Source organism: Tupaia chinensis, unplaced genomic scaffold (genome assembly GCF_000334495.1).
Source record: "Tupaia chinensis unplaced genomic scaffold, TupChi_1.0 Scaffold000606_1, whole genome shotgun sequence".
In the NCBI taxonomy this organism is placed as follows: Eukaryota; Metazoa; Chordata; class Mammalia; order Scandentia; family Tupaiidae; genus Tupaia; species Tupaia belangeri.
Window position 1 is genome coordinate 785312 of NW_006160124.1, and position 19089 is coordinate 804400.

At 38.7% G+C, this 19089-nt stretch overlaps 1 protein-coding gene across 1 annotated transcript in view; it reads right to left on the reverse strand.

The window, feature by feature from the left end:
• Window positions 1-2234: 2234 nt before the first annotated feature.
• Window positions 2235-19089, reverse strand: part of GRM3 (glutamate metabotropic receptor 3) — a 277783-nt gene continuing 260928 nt past the window's right edge. The window contains exon 6 of the mRNA XM_006158745.2: window positions 2235-2631. Coding sequence (XP_006158807.1) covers window positions 2558-2631 — 74 coding nt within the window. The 3' untranslated portion in view covers window positions 2235-2557. The remainder of the gene's footprint in view (window positions 2632-19089) is intronic.

Below are 19089 nucleotides of genomic sequence, written 5' to 3' on the forward strand. Positions count from 1 at the left end.
ATCTTATTCATTTTTTAAATATTTTTTCTGTTGTGGGCTCAATAGCCTTTCCTATATCCCCTAACTATATCCTAATTCCTGGAGTCTGAGAATATTACTTTATTTGGAAAAAGGACTTTTGCAGATATAATGAACTTAAAAGACCTTGGATTATCTAGATGGGCTCTAAATCCAATGATGAGTGTCCTTAGACAAACAGCAAGACATAGAGGAGAAGGTGATGTGACGATGGAGGTAAAATCAGAGTGATGTGACCATAAACTAAGGAAGCTAGCAACCCTCAGAAGTGGGAGGAGACATGGAATGAATACTCCCTTGGAGCCACTGAGAGAATGTGTCCCTGTTGATACCTTAATTGCAGACTTCTGGCTTCCGTAATGTGAAACAATAAAGTTTTTTGTTGTTCTAGGCCACACAGTTTGTGATCATTTCCTCTTATATCAATCAGAATAAAATATGCACTCCCTATCTATGGTAACTCGTGTAGGATCTGGCAGACGGTGTAATTTTGTACATTAATACATAACTTGTGGCTAAAAGGCTGACATAAACAGAACAGCATTTGGTAAGAATAAGCCAGTTTTAGCTAGTCCATGCTTCCCCTATTCACTCCTTTATTTCGGGTAGCAAAACATTCAAGTTTAATGACAAGCCGATGTACCCAGGCACTGATAGTGGGACTTTGGAAAAAGACTGGAAGACATGTTCTGGATTTTTGTTCCCTCATTCAGTTATGAGAAATGAGAGTGGTTTTTCCCCAATGTAATGACCAGATGCTTCCCCAGTCTCTTCCCTAGTGAGTAAGGTTTGGAAACGAGAGCCATCAATGTTCTTGGCAAGTCACAGTCTGCATTCAGAATGGAGGGACTCTCCTTCTTACCTCAGAATCTTGCTGTATACAGATGTGACTTAGAAAAACCAAGAGATGTACTGTCATCTGGCCACTGGAATAGCCTGCCTCTGATGGTGTCACCATCAGTCAACTTCTGATCATTGTGATCTGAAAGAACTCAGGATATGCTCACGAGTCCCCAGCAGGATGGCAACATGAATTCTAAGTATGTAGGGATGTGAAAATAAGCAGTTAGACAGTTTCTTCCAACATTAAAAGTAGACATGATTTGAAGTCTACATATTCAAATTGTCTCCAGGGATTAAAAAAGAACAAACCATTATCCACCATGCTGGAAAACCTTGAAGGTTTTATTCACAATATCTTTATATTAATACAGATGCTTTTTATTTTGTGCTGAGAAAAACAATCTGTTACACATAATGTAACTTTAATATACAACATAGAAACTCATCCTAAATTAGTTACAACAAGAACCTACAAAAACTTCATAGGAAAAAAAGTTACCTAATATTGCCACCGATTTTTTTTTTTTCTGTAGACTGACCCTGTCAGACCCTGTCACCAATGCTCAGCTCTGTAAACAATGGTTATTTCCATGTTCTGGGGAATTATTAATAATAGGGGCACTAAAATCAGCCTAGAAAGTTCTAGCACATCACTATATGTACAGTCCTCAAAAATAATTTATTGTACTGTTTCTAAAAAAAGGTACTAGGGTTGTTCTTTTGCTCTGTTTCCATATTCTGGAGCTGCACATGAGCACTTTTTTCTAACAGTCTAAAAACACAAGAACTGAACTGCAATTCACAATCACAGGGATGAGGTGGTGGAGTCGAGGACTTCCCGCCCGTTGCATACCGTTGGGACATATGTGCTTGCCGAGGCTGGAAAACAAAGTGAGACAGAAAACGCCAAGTTAGTCAAGTGGGACATGCAGGTAATGGACTGGATAATCTGATACTAGATTAAAATTAAATAAAAACTTATTTTTAACTTGGCTTTAGAAAATACAAAATGATTTAATGGTATAGTAGGTCAACTTTCTAACTAGGTTCTGCTCAAAATTAGTTTGTGTCCTGGAACATACCTTCACTAATGTCATATCTTTTGGAGAGAGAATGTTTACACATGATCATGTTGAATTAAGTCACTAGTGGGTTAAATATTAGTTTTCTATGACATGACTAAAAATTGTATAAACTCATTAAATTACAGTGTGTAAAATTAGAAAAGCTCACTGCAGTTATCATGTAAGTCCTTCGATACCAGAGCATGGCGACTAAGGTACTGGACTCCCACATGGCTGGCTATGGTTCAAGTCCCAGTCCTGGCAGCATGAAAATTCTGCAGGATATGTGTGCATGTATACTCAAACTTCATAGGAAAAAAAGTTACCTAATATTGCCACCGATTTTTTTTTTTTCTGTAGACTGACCCTGTCAGACCCTGTCACCAATGCTCAGCTCTGTAAACAATGGTTATTTCCATGTTCTGGGGAATTATTAATAATAGGGGCACTAAAATCAGCCTAGAAAGTTCTAGCACATCACTATATGTACAGTCCTCAAAAATAATTTATTGTACTGTTTCTAAAAAAAGGTACTAGGGTTGTTCTTTTGCTCTGTTTCCATATTCTGGAGCTGCACATGAGCACTTTTTTCTAACAGTCTAAAAACACAAGAACTGAACTGCAATTCACAATCACAGGGATGAGGTGGTGGAGTCGAGGACTTCCCGCCCGTTGCATACCGTTGGGACATATGTGCTTGCCGAGGCTGGAAAACAAAGTGAGACAGAAAACGCCAAGTTAGTCAAGTGGGACATGCAGGTAATGGACTGGATAATCTGATACTAGATTAAAATTAAATAAAAACTTATTTTTAACTTGGCTTTAGAAAATACAAAATGATTTAATGGTATAGTAGGTCAACTTTCTAACTAGGTTCTGCTCAAAATTAGTTTGTGTCCTGGAACATACCTTCACTAATGTCATATCTTTTGGAGAGAGAATGTTTACACATGATCATGTTGAATTAAGTCACTAGTGGGTTAAATATTAGTTTTCTATGACATGACTAAAAATTGTATAAACTCATTAAATTACAGTGTGTAAAATTAGAAAAGCTCACTGCAGTTATCATGTAAGTCCTTCGATAACAGAGCATGGCGACTAAGGTACTGGACTCCCACATGGCTGGCTATGGTTCAAGTCCCAGTCCTGGCAGCATGAAAATTCTGCAGGATATGTGTGCATGTATACTCAAAATCCCAAGAGGAGAATGGAAGAGAAAAGATTTCAAAGTGTCCATCCCCATTAGGCAGGGAGGGCTGTTTTCTCACTTTCCCTCTTTCTGTCTGTCTCTTTGGAGAATGCACACATCCTATGGCATAGGAAAAAAAAGATAGTGCTATTTTCAATACTTTAATTCATTTTTTTTTCTGGTTAGGAATGATTCTTTTTGTTTATTTATTTATTTATTTTTAGTTGACAGATAGCATTGTACGTCTCTATAGCATACACTATGATGTTTTGATGTATATATACATTGTGGAATAATTAAATCTAGCAAGTTAACACATCCATTACCTTGCATAGTTATCTTTTTTTTTTTTTTTTTTTGTGGTGAGAGCCCTTAATATCCACTTTCTACACACATAAAATGGGATGAGTCTTACGGAGGCCCATGAGTCATCTGTGTACTCCACTGCCTTAGAGAATGATTTGATATATTTTCATTGCTCAAGTGGATAACCCCAGTGAAAACACTAGTAAAGGATGGGGTGCTGAGAGCTTCAGTTTTATAACAGTTCTGAGAAAAGGAAACATTCCAAAGGGGTGATGCCCTCACTGACAGTAGTGACAGTGGTGTCACGACGTGTGCCTAATATGGGCATGTGCTGTGTATTCATCGTTTTCATGAAACTTGGTCTTCTCAAATATAATTCTTAGTTGCAAACTTATTGTTAGTCAACGTCTGTTTCATAAAAGTTCTAGGTACTGATAAATTATATTCGTTTTGCTCTGAATGGTTTTTCTTTTCACTGAATAAGGACACAAGCAAGGATTCTCATTCTCCCTGTGATGAAACCATGTGGCCAAGACAGTAAGTTAAAGAGATGGCTTTACATTACCTTTAGAGTCTTTACCCATTCATCTTTCAACCTGTGTATTTGGATATTCTCAGACTTCTGAAGCTGATATTCTAGGCTACTTGATCACACCCAACATTGAATTGACCAGCTATTTGTCAGCTTTAAGGGATTATTTTTTTTCCTTTTTTTTTTTTTAAAGTGATTTTTGCTATATGGTGCACATGCTCAGCAGAGAGACACAAAGAGACAGAAAGCGAGAAATCACCCCCCTACCACCACCACCCAGGCGAAGGCCATGCTGCAATCCCTTCTCCTCCATTCTTCTCTCAGGATTTTGGGCAGGCATTCACATGTGCCTGGTGTGAGTTTGAAGCCACTGGGTCTGGGATGTAACCATTATACCATCTGTTGGTCCCTTTCTAAGGGCATTCTTTATAGGCATATCTCTCAATTAATAAGCAGATAAACTAAATTCAAGCTAATGTGTCCATGTCTGATAGCAGTTTTATTCTTTCTTTATGAATTCATATATTGAGGAGGAATTTCTTTAAATATGAAACAACTCTGAAATTTAAGATTATGTGGTATTCGGAGGGGGAACATTCACCATATTTGGGGCACTTAAATCTTTGAGCAGGTCTATCACTAGGAAAACCAAACCCTTCAATTTTGCATAGATCACTTGAGTGGATAACATGAGAAAATCTACAATATAAAATAAAATCTGGGTGGTTATCAATAGTTACTGTGAAGTCATATGACATCCTAGCTCTTTTGGAAATCTTTTTCTTTTATCATGTTAAGGCCAGTTCAATTTTATTTATACTGTGACCTCATTAAAAGCTACAGTATCTTTGAGGGCATGGATAGCATAATCTATACTTCCTGAAGCTTCTACAATGAAGATATTTTAACACGGTGTATACTAGAAAAATACTTGATGAAAAGTGGTTATAGTAGAATATAAGGGCTTTACTATATTCATTGCATAGTGTTTTAATATATTTTATCTAATTCCAGAGTCATCAAAGCTAAGTAAAATGAGAGAAAGAAGAAAGTTTAATGAAGTTCAAAATAGGCCATTGGAAACCTGGGCAAATTCTAGCTGCTCCTTCTGCAGCTTCCTTGTATCCAACTGCCTTCTTGAAATCATATGGATGCTTCATAGACTGTTTAAAATCAGTGAGCAAAGCAGAACTCCAGATTTCTCGGGCTATCTGTTTAGTCTTCCTTTCATCTATTAATGGTCTTACCATTTGGCCAGTGACCCAACTCACAGTATAAAATTTATATTTCATCCCTGTTTTTGTGTCTCATTCATGTCAAACCTATTATTAGGACCAAAAAACCCTTTATCTCTATATCCAACTATTTCTATCTTGGCATCCATCACTCTGGGCCAAGCTACCATTCTCTTTCTCCTGACTATAGTAGTAGCTGTACTACTGGTATCCCTGTCTCCATTCTTGCTTCCTTATCATATATTCTCTATACGGTAGTGAGATTATTTTAAAATATAAAATATACCCACCTCTGCACCTTCAGTGGCTTCTCTTTGTGCTCTAAATCCTTTCTGTGGTTTATAAATCCAAGTGTGAGTCAGACCATGTCTGCCTTTCTGTATTCACATCATTCCATATTTTCCTCCCCCTTTGTTCTTTTGTCCTCAAACACAGCAAATCCGTTTCTCAACTTTGCACCTTTGCAGAAACTGTTGCCTCTACTAGGAATGTTCTTCCCTCTGATAATCACATGTCTGGCTCCTTGTCATCACATCCAAAATGCCATGTCCTCAAAAAGGCTGTCATCAGGGCACCTAATCTAATGTAGTCACTCTGTCACATCACCAAATTTTAAAAGTTAGCCTAACCCAATTGTTGCTGCCTGTTTTTTTTTTTTTTTCTTCTTATTATTATTACTTTTTTGTTCATGTCCTATAGTCTTCACTAAAAAAACATGTAGGGACTTTGGTTGTCTGTTTCATTATTTTGTCCCTAGTGCAGGTAATGGGATAGACCCTCTATAAGTATTTCCTAACGTTTATATTTCAAAGAACAAGGAATCCAATAGAGGTTTTAAGATAGAATTACTCATTTCACCTGAAGCAAGGACTGGCCAATTTGAGGCCTATGGACGGCCTTGTTTTGGGACAGGTGGATCTTTCTTTTTCCAGGCCACACTACGGCAATGACCACCAACTTCACTTGCAGTGATAACTGGCCCAGATTCTGAAGGGTCCTTTGCAGACTGGCTGCCTTTGACATTTTGACTAATCTCTTTATCTTTCCTCGGATCAGGTGTTATTATTTCTTTGCAGGTTTTTCATTTTCAGAGATTGAAGAGGAGGAATGATGTGTCATGGGGGTAAGCCTAGGAGAAGGAAGGAGTGTATGCAAATCACCTCTCTGTCTACTTTGGACTAGTCTAATACTTTCTGTACCTGTGTTTCTTTCAAACTTTTTCTTTTAGTTTTTAGGTTATTTATGTATTTATATTTTTCGTTTATTTCTTACGTGAGAGAGAGTCAGAGAAAAAAGAGATTAAAGAGAGTGAGAGAAAAAGTGCACCAGCAGGGTCTTGGTACCACAGTCCACCCCAGCCAACCCCAGATCATGGATGCGCATGTGGCCAATGTTCTCGGGGATGTCTCCAGATGAGAACCTGGAACCGTCTCATTGAGTCATCCTCACACAGGATTGCAGTTTTACTTGCTGCACCACCATCCAGACCCTGCATTTCTTAGTTCTGTTTGTATTAGACAGCTACTCTGATCACGTGGAACTTGATGAATGACGAGTTTTCAAAAAGTTCATGGAAAATGCATACTCTGTATTATGAAAAAGTGTGTGGATTTCAAAATTTCTTTGCATTGGGACCAGCAGTTAGCACAATGGCTATGTCACTGGACTCCCATGTAGTCAACCGTGGTTCATATCCCGGACCTGGTGATTTAAAACTCACAATGGGCACATGTGCGTGCATGCCCAAGATCCCCAGAGAATGGAGGAGAAGGGATTGCGGTATGGCCATCCTGCCTGGGGAGTGATTTCTAGCTTTCTATCTCTCTGTCTGTCTGGTGAGCGCACACACCCTATAGCAAAAACTTCTCCGGAAAAAGAAAAATTTATTTGTATCAAAATAAACATGTACATTAATTCTATATTTCCACAGATTTTTAAAAATTGTTATTCTTATTTATTTACTTAAATTTGACCAGCGAGGGAGAGAGTGTGAGTGAAAGAGAGAGAGGGGAAATGGGAAAGCAAGCTGCCAGGTCCAGGACTCAAACCATGGTCGACTGTGTAGGAATCTGGCACCCCAACCACCATGCACCTGCTGGCCCTACGAATTTTTTTGAACCTTTTTATAATGCTATTTTTAAAGTTTACACTTACAGTCAGCTTGTTCATTGCTTTCTAATTTCTTAAAATTGGGTGTATTTTGACTAGTTAGGTAAGAAGCACAGGGGCTATAAAGGCTATCTGCATTGAAAAATCCCCAAATTCCAGTTTAAAATAGTCATCTATTACTCTATGGACATCATTATAGAAATTTTTAGAATAACTGAATTATCTACTTCCTTCATAAGGGAAATTTAAAAGAACACCCTATGTCGGAATATCTAAATTCTCTCAAAGGAAGATAATACAAATTCAAGGTCTTCTGTAAGAAATAGCAACATGAAAAACATCCACAAGACTCTTTCTGTAACTATTTTCCCCCTAAACACTTTTTTAGTGTGTCAAAGGGAACTCTAACTTACATTTTTTTCTGCTTCTCTTGTATTATTTCATCTGTAGCTTTTGCCAGTGCATTTTCTTTTATTATGTAAAAAATATTCTCAGTTTTGTACGTGCTGCTGAATATAGTAGGAGAAATTATTGTTTTATGAGTTTACTATCTCAATGACTTTGCCTTTCATAAATATTTTACATATGCCTCCCGTATTAGCTCCTCCGTTGTTCCCCAAGGTAGTAAAATATGTGGAAGAACAAAGTACTATCACTTTTGTGTGCGGTAGTGATGAGTTTTTGCTATATTCTGATGAAATCCTCATGAGATTTTTAATGGTGTAAGATTAGTCAATTTTCTTAACTGCGGTTAAGCAGATTTCTATAATCATTCTTTCTGCCAGAAATAAGAGGCATGCAGGCTTATTTTTAGCTTTCCTGGGACTTGGGGGTGAATAGCAGCTGTTAGTTACTCTAGGCTAAGGTGGTGTTTTTTGCCATTCAAAGCAAAAACCGAAGATAGCTGAAAAAAAGACCAACATGCAACTATTGACTATGAAAGGGCAATTTACACCTTTCAAAAGGCATATTTTGCTTTGCAGACTTGGTAAAGCATTGGAGATCAATGCAGCCCAGTGGCAGCTTTGTGTTGCTCTATAAAATCTACTTCTCTTTCAATAGTAATGCACAAGTTGGCCAGGTTTTGGAGGAAATGACTCTATTTTTTCCAGGTAACTGGGTCTTCAATCAATGCTAAACATGTTTACTAAATAGACTCTACAGATGCCAACTCTGTCAGTCAATTTAGAGGCTGAGACTGATTCCTGAGAATCAGTGTGTTACTATAACTGTGTTACACATCACAGTCAGAAACAAAATAAACATTTCAACAGATCAGACATTCTAGTTTCTCCCCATCTGTTCCATTTCCTAACTTCTGGTGACCCCAAATAATTTTTCCCAGGCTATCTGCTTACTTAGATAGTTTAATGTTATGGTCATGGAATCTTGTTTCCACTGGCTATTTGTTGCCTTGCTTTCCTGCTTTGTCATTGAATTTCTTATTCACCATCTTAATGTTACTTGTGCTATGGTCCCTTAATCCCATTTCAGTTCATCGGGTAATTAATATATGTTGTCTGGGGACCAGCAGATGGCGTAATGGTTACACCACTGGACTCCCATGTAGTTGACTGCAGTTCGAGTCCCAGACCTGGCCACTTCAAACTCATGCTGGGCATGTGTGCATGCATGCCCAAGATCCTGAGAGGAGAATGGAGAAGAAGGGATCACAGCATGGCCATCCCCTTGGGGGTGATTTCTTGCTTTCTATCTCTCTGGTGAGCACACATGCCTTCTTGCGCTCTCTCTCTCTCTCTATGTATATATATATATATATGTGTGTGTGTTATATATATATATATATATATATATATATATATATATATGTGTGTATGTGTGTGTGTGTGTGTTTGTGTGTGTGTGTGTATGTGTGTATGTGTGCGTATGTGCATGCATTGTCTAAGCAGATGATATTATTACCCACTGGTGGGGTGGTTTCACCATTTCAGATGGAGATTTCACAATGTAAGGCAGAGAATTTGTTATTAAGAAATATGGGACCAGTCAAATTGTATGGTGGTTAAGACAACTGGATCACATATGGCAGACTGCACCGTTCTAGTCCTGGGCCCAGCATCTTGGAAAACATGCCAAGTGCATGTGCTTGCATGCCCCAAATCCCGAGAGCAGAGTGGAGCAGAAGGCACCGCAATATGGTCATCCCTCCTGGGAGACGCTCTCTCCCTTTCTCTCTCTCTCTGCCTCTTTCTGTTGCGCATATGTGCCCTACAGCAAAGATAAAAAACAAAAAGGAAAGAAAGAGAAAGAAAGAAAGAGAGAAAGAGAGAAAGAAGAAAGAAAGAAAGAACGAAAGAAAGAAAGAAAGAAAGAAAGAAAGAAAGAAAGAAAGAAAGAAATATGAACTGAATTTTCAGGATGTATTTTCTCTTTATGACTCAAGTGATGGTCTTAACTTTTAACCATAGATTTCAGATGGAATCATATTCACTATGCTGTAGGATAAAAATCTATTAGTATAAACCCAAGATTTGGTTTCCAAGTATGGAGTAGAAATATTGGGTTGCTGGGAAAGTCATTGTATATTTTTGCATAGAAAAGTATGTCATGACTTAAAATGACCTAATATATGAAAACAAAGACTTCATTTAGTGATTCATTTTTGGAAGACAAGATTCATGGAAAGAGGATATGTCATGTGCCTTTTTTTTTTTAAATAATCTCTAACACAACTTAATTACCTTAGTAACAAAAATTCTACTTGGTCTTCAAATATCTTACTCTATAATTGCTATATCATGGTGTTTTTGAAATCATGTTTTTTCACTCTCTCCTCTCTCCTGCAAGAAACTCAAAAATGGATGCCCAATAAGTCATTGATAAGTAAAAGAGCTAATAATTTTCTGTACTACTCTATTAATCATGTATTCTTCTTACCTACTCCTAGTTGCCCAGTATCTCTGGCTTCTTTCTATCCACATGTGGTTTGGTTTCAGACAAGGATCAGAAACTCATTTACTCTGAGGTCTGAACAATTAATATGAGCTGCATGTGCTGCTATGCTTAGAAATCAAAGTCGAGAGCCAAAAGTATAAAACTCTAATGAAATAATGTCAAGAATTAGGGCTCCTTTCTAGTGGAGCTAATCCTGTTAACTTCACTTTCAAATTATACAGTAACTGAACACAATTAGCTTCCACTACCACTCTGGTCTAAGTCACCAACATCTGGACTATGCAATAGACTTAGGAGGCTTCCTAAGTGCTCTCTCTGGGTGTTCCCTATGTTATATTCTGCCCACACAGACAAAAATGTTCTTCAAGTCGGGTTATGCTCTATTTAAGATACCACCCTTTTAGTGCTTTCTCATTTTTTTCAACAGCAAAGCAAACATGCCTACAATAACCTCCAAAGTTCAACATGATCTGCTCCTCCATCTTCATCTCCCCTTAATTTCATCCAATTCATCTGTTCGCATTGGCCGCACTTTGGTGTTCTCCCAACTTTGAGCCTTTGCATTGGCTATTCCCCCTCCCTGGAATATCTTTCCCTCAGATATTAACACAGCTTACTTTTATGTCCTTTATATCTTCGCTCACATGTCATTTTATCAGAGAGGCCCTCCCTAGCCACTCTTCCAAAAAATAGTAACTCTCTCCACTCCCAGTGCGCCATAGTGGCTGACTGTCCACAGTAGCTCCTCCAGATCACTTACCAGCACTTGACATGTTAGTGTTGCTGGTTTTTCTGTCTGTGCCCCTCCTCTGGCCTGATTAGAATGCAAGCACTAGGAATGCATTTTTTCTCTGTTTTATTTAGTACCACTTCCCCAGTGCCTAGAGCTGAGTCTGATTCATTGAAAATTATTTTTTCAAAGTGATTTAAAGATTGATCACATCAGACTAATCACATTTACTTGGTAAGGAGACCCTCTCCCAAAGCCTCTGAAATTACACCAGAGAAGGTAGATTCCACCCCCTCCTGGTTCTTTTTCCAATGGGCAGGGATTTTCTTGCCATATGAGCATACAAATATTTCCATTTAGTGAGATGCTTCAAAGAATTCCACTTAAAGGGAAAAAGAAGTAGGAAGAGAAATAGAGTAGAATAAATGAATAGGCCCTTTACTACGTTGTTTATTATCGAGCATCTGAAAACTGTCGTAGCAATAGTTGATTCTATTCCAAATTCCCTTTATAAAATTCACAAATCTACACAGTTCTGAGCATGACATCATGTTCCCAAAGACATTCCTGTAAGTTTGGGGTTACATGGAAATGTGTATGACTACAGGTATCTCTCATGCAACATGGAAAACTCTGGTTTAGTAGCTTTTTCTGAGTTTGCATTCCATTCCAGTGCGCAGAGCAGAAGGGGGAGTGATGCAATGTAATTTAATTCAAAAAAGCAATAGTGGCTTTTAAAGAACCACTTAGTGAGGAAAATTATGTGACATAAGCATTTAGTCAGTCATCACTAACAATATTCCCTTATTTGTATTTCTCAAGTCACAATTCTGAGTAGGTTTATGGAGGGGAAGGGGAGGGTGGCTCTGGAAGATCAGGTCCTCTCTGTGTGTAGCCTGGTTGTTGGACACTGGGATCTCAGATGGACATGATGTACATTGTCGAACTCCCTGGCATGGGGCTTTTGAGAGAATGCATGTGTCTGTATTGATGCCATCATGTGTGTAGCTGAAGGGAAAGCTTTTAACTTAGATTAAAAAAAATCCAATTTGCAGATGCTAAGATTCTTATTGTCAGAATAGTCTCCAGCTGAATTTTGTAACTGAACTGAGGCAGAAAATCTAGAGGCCAGAGGAGCTATGTAGCAGATTTTGAGAGTGTTATCTGTGACCCCAGTTATCAAATTCCTTACAGTATCTAATCGGTAGGGCTCAAGTTTTCTCATCTGGAAATGTGGTTATTAGAAGGAAAGATCTTCGCAGCCCTTGCAGGTCCAGTCTCTGTGGACACTGTTATTAAAGAAAGTGGGCTGTATTTGCTTGGAGAAAACTTACTGAAATGTTAAAGGTGACCAAAAAATAATTTAATGGTTGGAAAAGAGCAGTTTGAGACTAGTACAATAGCAATATTAAATAGAAGAATAAAGAGGTACTAAACATTGGTTTTCTAATACATGTACGGTTCCCTGTAATGGTGGGAGACTGTTCTTCCATTCTTAATGAAGAAAGCAGGGAGAGAGAATTAAGTGAGGTTTACAGGTGCTGTAGTTTGAATGCCCACCAGAAATTCATGTACTGGGACTTGATTGAGTTGTGAAGTTAAGTGAAAACATTCTTTCATAGTATCCCAGGATGAGGCCTTTATGTATGATAAAATATTAGGGCAAAGGCCCCTCAGATTGAATTCTGGTGGGTTTATAAGCAGAGGGAACAAGACCAGACCAAGAAAGAAAACCTCATGGATATGGACTAAGCTCTGCTCTGCTGAAAGTTCTGACTTCCATCATTTTATACCTTTGGACTTGACAGGCACCAGAACCGTGAGTTCTACAAATAAACCTCTATTTACTTTACATATTACCCAAACTGAGGCATTTATATTGGTGGCACAAAAGTGAATTAAGACAACAGGGATGCTGTGGTCTGCTCAAAGGGAAACATGAATTGACATCTCTCTGATTCGGATGCATTAGGTGTAGTGTATGTGGAAGCAGCTGGCTTGACTTGCTGAATACTCAAGGCTCTTCCTGCCCTTATGTTTATGAGGGTTTATGTTTTTGATGTACGTATGCCTGTGGTAGAAAAGACTGCCAATTCAGTGTGTTACCAAATAACTTGCTAATTTGCCTGGCCAGACTAGTACGTACTGTCATTATGTGACTCTCCAAATTTATAGTGATGCTGTTTTTCTGGTGTTGCACTGTAGAAATGAAGCTTGGGCTTTCGTGGTTTTGTTTTGTGTTGTTTTCATTTCTTAAGTGGTATTCAGACTTCCACAATGGCAAGCCCCCTGCTTATCAGGATATTTTCCAAGACTCAGCTATTGAAAAGTACAATATCCTCATATCCTTGTTTTCTATTGTGGCTCTGTGAGAAATCATACCATGACTCCAGAAGACTGTTCATTTAATCATTTTATCCTAGTTCTTTCATTTTCCAATGTAAAATACCCTGTAATAAAGGATAATTCTGCTAATTGAGCAGTTTACACATTACTACCTAGACAAGTGACTTTCTGAATAAGGTTTTGGCAGAGAAAACACATCTCCATATGCCGACAGCGCCTCAGGGACTCAAATACAGGCATCATTAGTTAGCAGAAGCCTTTCGGCTGATCTTAATGATAATAACATAAATACATCTGAACGATCACTGTGAGCGAGAGAAACTCATATGCCCATAGGACCAAGTGTGGGTACACAGCAGCTCAGAAGACTATGGGGTATACTTCATTGCTCACCTCTCTCTCCCCAATCTCTACTGATTTGCTGTATTAGTGCCAACTTTCTGACCTGCACTGGCTCCGGTTAGGGTTCAGTGTTACATAACCTCATGTGTACCTCCAGCTTGTGTCCTCCAGCATTACGCAGTTCCACTTACATTCTCAGCATAGGTTCTTGATGTTTTGTCCTTGGGGACCAGCTCTAGGAAGCCCCTTTGCTTTCAAAGCAGAACAGAATAAAGGACAACTTCTTTTCTTTTTTCATTAAAATACAAAGGATGTTTGCTTATGTGAGTGGGTGTGAGAGCTGCATGACAAGTGTGAGTTTAGGATTTCAAAATCCCTGAATTATGCTCCCATTGGAAAGAGCACGCCCACTTTTAGTAAATGTTTTCTAAAGGACCAGGTGCTGGAAATGCCTTCCCTGAAGGGTGCCAGAGGGAGTTTGGGAAGTAACCACACAAGGGTGTGGTCATTGGCATCACAAGGCAAAAGCTGGAGTCCAAAATGCTATTTCATCTCTGAACTCGGTGCCTTCTTCCTCTTTGCCATTCATCTAAGAAGACCTTGTTGCACTCCATTGGTGTCTGAGTGAAGCAGACAAGGATATTTTGTGCTGAGGTTCTCAAAATGTTTTCCTTGGACCACTTTCATTGAACCAGCTGGGATATCTGTTACAGACCAGATTCCTAGTCTTTTGTCCAGACCACAGGTATCAGAATATCTATGGCTAGATAGAGTTAGGGAATCTCCATTTCAAAGAGGTCGGTTTTTTGTTGTTGTCCTCATTCACAAATATTTGGGAACTATTGACCTATGGGTCTGCTTAATGGAGAAGAGTTTAGGTTTCATTTATGTGTATTATTCTGACTTCTACTGTGTATAATTAACCAGATACAAATTGAATTGTTCTCTTTTGCACATGGCACTTTGTAAAACATGTGTCAATGGGAGAGTTTTCCAGGATGTCCTTACCATGCCCGCTTCTGAGTTTGGTCATACGTTCTGTCTTTTTGGAACAATTGCTCAGTTTGAAGAACCCAGTGCTAATATCCTCCCTGCTATCATTCACCTTAAGTGTTTTCAGGAGACTCACCTAGGTTCCAAAGGGATGTGGTTTTACTGCTATTCTCTTGCTAGAGAATTAACTGGGAATTAATGTGACTGCACCTTCCACTGTGGGGGATTTTTTTGGTATCACATAGGATCACGTTGCTATAATCCCTGATAAAAGTACAATACTAGATTAATTTAGGATTTAGAGTGTAGCATAATAAAGATGGCAGAAGATTCTTTGAGAAGTGGGTTTACATCTCTCCTTTTGAATCTGGGTAGACTTCATTGTAGCTTTGAAGAATAAACATGGTACCAGTCACACTGCACTAGTTTCCTGGGCATGTGGAGTCCATGTAGAGCAGCTTCCTGCCAAGGTGCCAAGAATAAGAGTAAAACCACTGCAGAGCCTCCAGCTCAGTCTCAGCTGAGAACCATAGAAGGATTTTGGTCAAGCCTCCAGGAACAAATGAACTGCCCAGACAAGTCATGCATGAATTCCTGACCCACAAAGCTATGAGATGATAAGAGTTATTTTATTATTATCTTTTAGAGAGAGATTTTTGCTATTGGGCGCATGTGCTCTCCAGAGAGACAGAGAGAGACAAAGAGACAGAAAGCAAGAAATCATTCCCCAGGAGGAATGGTCATACTGCAAGACTTTCTCTTCCATTCTCCTCTCTGGATTTTGGGCACGCACGTACATTTGCCTGGCATGAATTTTAAGCCACTGGGTCCAGGACTTGAACTGTGGTCAAGTATGTGGGAGTCCAGCAATATAACTATTATGGCATCTGCTGGTCGCAAAGGGGTGGTTATTTTAAGCCATTAAATTATAGGGAAATTTGTTGTGCAGGAATAGAGAACCTACTGTGGAGGGGAGTGAGAATAACCCTGTTGCTTATTCTCACATATATGGGGGGGGGTTGTTTTTACCTCTGGAGAGAATAGATCAGAAAATCAGCAGCAATCTTGGAAACAGTCTCTTGAAGGTATAAAGTGCTGCCATGATACTTGCTGGAAGAATATAAATTATGCACAACCTAAGAAAACATATGCTTTACCTAATGAACTCAAAGCAGTTTAAAGATTTTTCTTGGTTTATTAAATAGCATACTTTTCATATTCAGGAGGAAAATGGATATAAACTGAGCTGAATATAGAATGGAGGAAACTGACTCTGAGATAATCGATGAATGGCTTAAATGCTTTCCATAGTGAGTTAGTAACATTGTCATGCACACAACTAGATCCCATTGGCTGGGGCTTTCAAACTTCTTTGATTGTGAGTCACAGTAATAAATATTGGGTGGCTGGGAAGGTCATGATGCATTGCTGCATGGAAAAAGATGCCATGACTTTCCTGACAACCTAGTACATTTTACCTGGACCTGGTACATAATACATATAACTCTTCTCAATTTATTATTCTTTGATTACATGTAATGCATTCTAAGTTTCTTCTATTTTCTTTTTCAAAACATTGGTCAAACTTTCTACATTGATTTAATGACACATTAATGGTTTATACTCTACAGTATGAAAAACCCTGTCCTAGGAACTAAGCTTCATGGGGACAGGGACTTTGTCCTATTCATAACTGTGTACACAGTGCTTAGACGTTTTTGTTGTATAGTATACACTTAAAAATTTAATGAATAAATAAATTTCATGACAATAGTTACAATTTATTAAAATGGGAAGAATTTTAATTATAAGTTGAGAAACCTAGGATGAGCTCTTGAATACTTATATATCCTTGAGAAGTAACTTCAATGTTCTTACCTACAAAATAGAATTTCTGGTATCTGGTACACGTTAAGATAAAATTAATCCATAAGTATAAAACCTTTCTTTTTTTTTGAGAGAGATTTTTGCTATAGGGCATGTGTGCTCGCTGGAGAGAGAGAGAGAAATAGAAATGGGTCATCCCAGAGGGGATGACCACGCCACAATCCCTTCTCCTCCATTCTTCCCTTGGGATTTTGGGCATGCAAGCACATGCACTTGGTGTGAGTTTTAAGCCACCAGGTCCGGGACTCAAACCATGGTCAACTCCGTGAGAGTCCAATGACATAACCATTACACCACCCACTGGTATCTATGAAACTACTTTGAATTAAAATATACAAAATTAAAAATAATAAGTGAATGTATTTGTCCCATATGCACTTTGCAATGCCTACAGGTACTATATAAATATGTCACTTCACTAATTTGGATTACTCAAGGGACTATTGCTGAAATAATGAGGCCTAAATTTAGAAATTTTTGGAGAAATAAAATTTATTTAAAATTTCATTGAGTGACAAAACAGTCCAAAAATTCTGGGTTTGGTAAACACCCACTTTTTGTGAAAAGGGGGGTATTTCTGAGTTTCTGAAGAGAGATTTCATTGGGCAAAGTGTTTTCCCTATCCTCTTAGAAATTTGTTAATTCCCAGAATATGTATTAGAAAATACTGCCATGTCTAAATTTTTTGTTCTGGACCCACGAAAATTTGAATGATGTCAGAAGACTGATGGACTTTGTTAAATTGTTCCAATAATAACCAAGGGCTCTGAGTTAGCAACAGGAAAATTTTTGCACAAACTAGAGTCGCCTTCCCTTTGTTCCTCCTTTCAAGCCTACTGAGTACCTAGCATCATGGAACTTTCCCAGTTAGCTTTCTGGGAGAGGCAGCATGATACAGCACCATAAAACACTGGCCTTGAAATCAGAAGAACTGATATAAATTCTGGTCCTACCACTTTCAATATAGGTGACCTTGCATGGGTTTCTTTACTTCAAATAGCTGTAAGCATTTAATAAGCAATGGTACACTCACATGTATAAAGTATTTAGTACAATGTCCAGCCTGTAGAAAACTATACTCAGTAAATGGTAGCTCCTGCTCCTTGTTATTGTTGTCTTTATTATTTATTGCCAGTCCTTTCTTGTTTGGATTAGCTAGCTGTTACAATTCGGCGGCTAAAGGACAGATTTGTCTGTTCCAGAAATAGGCAGGAAAACTATTTCACAGGTTTTACCATGCCTTGGGATTCAACCAAGGAGACACCTGGGAATTTAGCTGGAATGACAGTAATGTGCTGCCTCCCATAGCAGCTCCTGACAGAGGAACAGTGCATAGTGTGCATCACTGAACGCTTGCTCTCAGCCTGTCAGTCTTCCCTGTTTGCTGGGGGAAGGGCTGCCCTGTTAAATCTGTACTTTGTTGAAGAAATTGGGGCACTAATGTGATTGCTCGCCCTGTGATACTGAGCTATTTTGAAGTATCCTTTTGAATAGACTGGAGGCAAAACAGTGAAGTAGTCATTTGTCTCTGTCACTTCTAGTCCTCCCTCCCCCTCCCATGGCTCAGCTTCCCTTCTTCCCCCTCGTCCTTCTGCCAGTGAATTCTCTGCTCCATACCACAAATTAGCTGAAAATGGCTTAAAAAGCTGTCCCCTTTAGGTACATTTGTGCTTTAGAGAACTCTAAAGAATTAAACCAACGATTCTCTGAGGATGGCATCACAGACATTAGCAGGCCAGTAGGAGACAGAATTTTGGACTGGGGAGTTATCTTGGGTCCTCTGGTTCACACTGCCTTCTCAGCTAGATCTCAGCTGAAAAAATATTGTGTCATTGAAATAGAAAGATTTAGCCCAGTATTTTACAAGGTATGTTCCATGAGATGTTGATTTTACTGTGGTCAAATACTTTTTCACACATATATATATATATATATATAAAATAAGAGAGAGAGAGAGGTTTAATATAGGGCATGTGAACTTACTGGAGAAATAGAGAATGACAGACAGAGAGAGAGAAACGGAATGGAGATATCATCCTCTAGGGACCTTGGCCATGCAGCAATTCCTTCTCTTTACTCTCCTCTTGGAATTTTGGGGACACATGCACATGTGCCCAGCATGAGTTTCAAGCCACTGGGTCCAGGACTCCAACTATGGTCAGCCATGTGGGATACAACCACTGTGCCACCTGCTGGCACCTAATGTACTCATATGAAAGAAAGTGTTTTTAAATTTCAATGGATAGATGTAGCATTTTACATCTTACTAGATTATGTTTACCTTCTAATTTTTCATGAAGTATCTTTAATATCCATGTGACATAGAACACATTTTATAGGACACTAATCTAGTCCAACTTTCTAGTCTAATAAATAAACAAAGGCAGGGAGCAAAATTAACTTGCTCAAAGTTTCTTATTGAGGGACCAGCAGATGGTTGTGTCACTGGAATCCCACATGGGTGACCGTGGTTTGAGTTCCGGACCTGGCAGCTTCAAACTCACGCCGTGCGTGTGTGCACATGTGCCGCAAATCCTGAGAGGAGACTGGAGGGGAAGGTATTGTGGCGTGGCCAT